General features: G+C 62.9%; 1 protein-coding gene across 1 annotated transcript in view; it reads right to left on the reverse strand.

The window, feature by feature from the left end:
* PNMAL2 (paraneoplastic Ma antigen family-like 2) overlaps positions 1 to 493 on the reverse strand; it is a 3407-nt gene that overhangs the window by 308 nt on the left and 2606 nt on the right. Inside the window, 2 exon segments of the mRNA XM_010852709.1 lie at positions 180 to 229; positions 331 to 483. Of these exon segments, the coding sequence (XP_010851011.1) occupies positions 180 to 229; positions 331 to 483 (203 nt within the window).

A 493-nucleotide genomic window follows, 5' to 3' on the forward strand; every position in this document is an offset into this window, starting at 1 on the left:
AGGGTAAAGCGTCCGCCTGCAATTCAGGAGACCCGTGTTCAATCCCTGGGTCGGGAAGATACCCTGGAGAAGGAAATGGCAACACACTCCAGTACTCTTGCCTGGAAAATCCCATGGATGGAGGAGCCTCGTAGGCTACAGTCCATGGGGTCACAAAGAGTCGGACACGACTGAGTGACGATACATCCAGAAGGGGCGGGAGCTGACGCTGCCTGCTCGACCCAGGGCCCTGCAGGCCGTGCGGGCTCGTTTGGTCCAGGGGCTTCCTGGATGCCCGGTCCTCGGACTCGGACTCCGCTCTCCGCATCCTCCGACGCCTCCTCCGACTACCAGTTCCCGCCCGCCGCCTGCAGTGCCAAGACCTCCCCCAGGTGGCCTTTGGACAATTTCAACCTCCCGCCCTCCCAGGCCTTTTCCTTTTCTTCCTCCATCACCTCAGCCACGTCCTAGGTCGCCCGGAGCGCCGCGAGCTCCAGGAGCTCCCTACCCCCCC

Source organism: Bison bison, unplaced genomic scaffold (genome assembly GCF_000754665.1).
Source record: "Bison bison bison isolate TAMUID 2011002044 unplaced genomic scaffold, Bison_UMD1.0 scf7180017864313, whole genome shotgun sequence".
In the NCBI taxonomy this organism is placed as follows: Eukaryota; Metazoa; Chordata; class Mammalia; order Artiodactyla; family Bovidae; genus Bison; species Bison bison.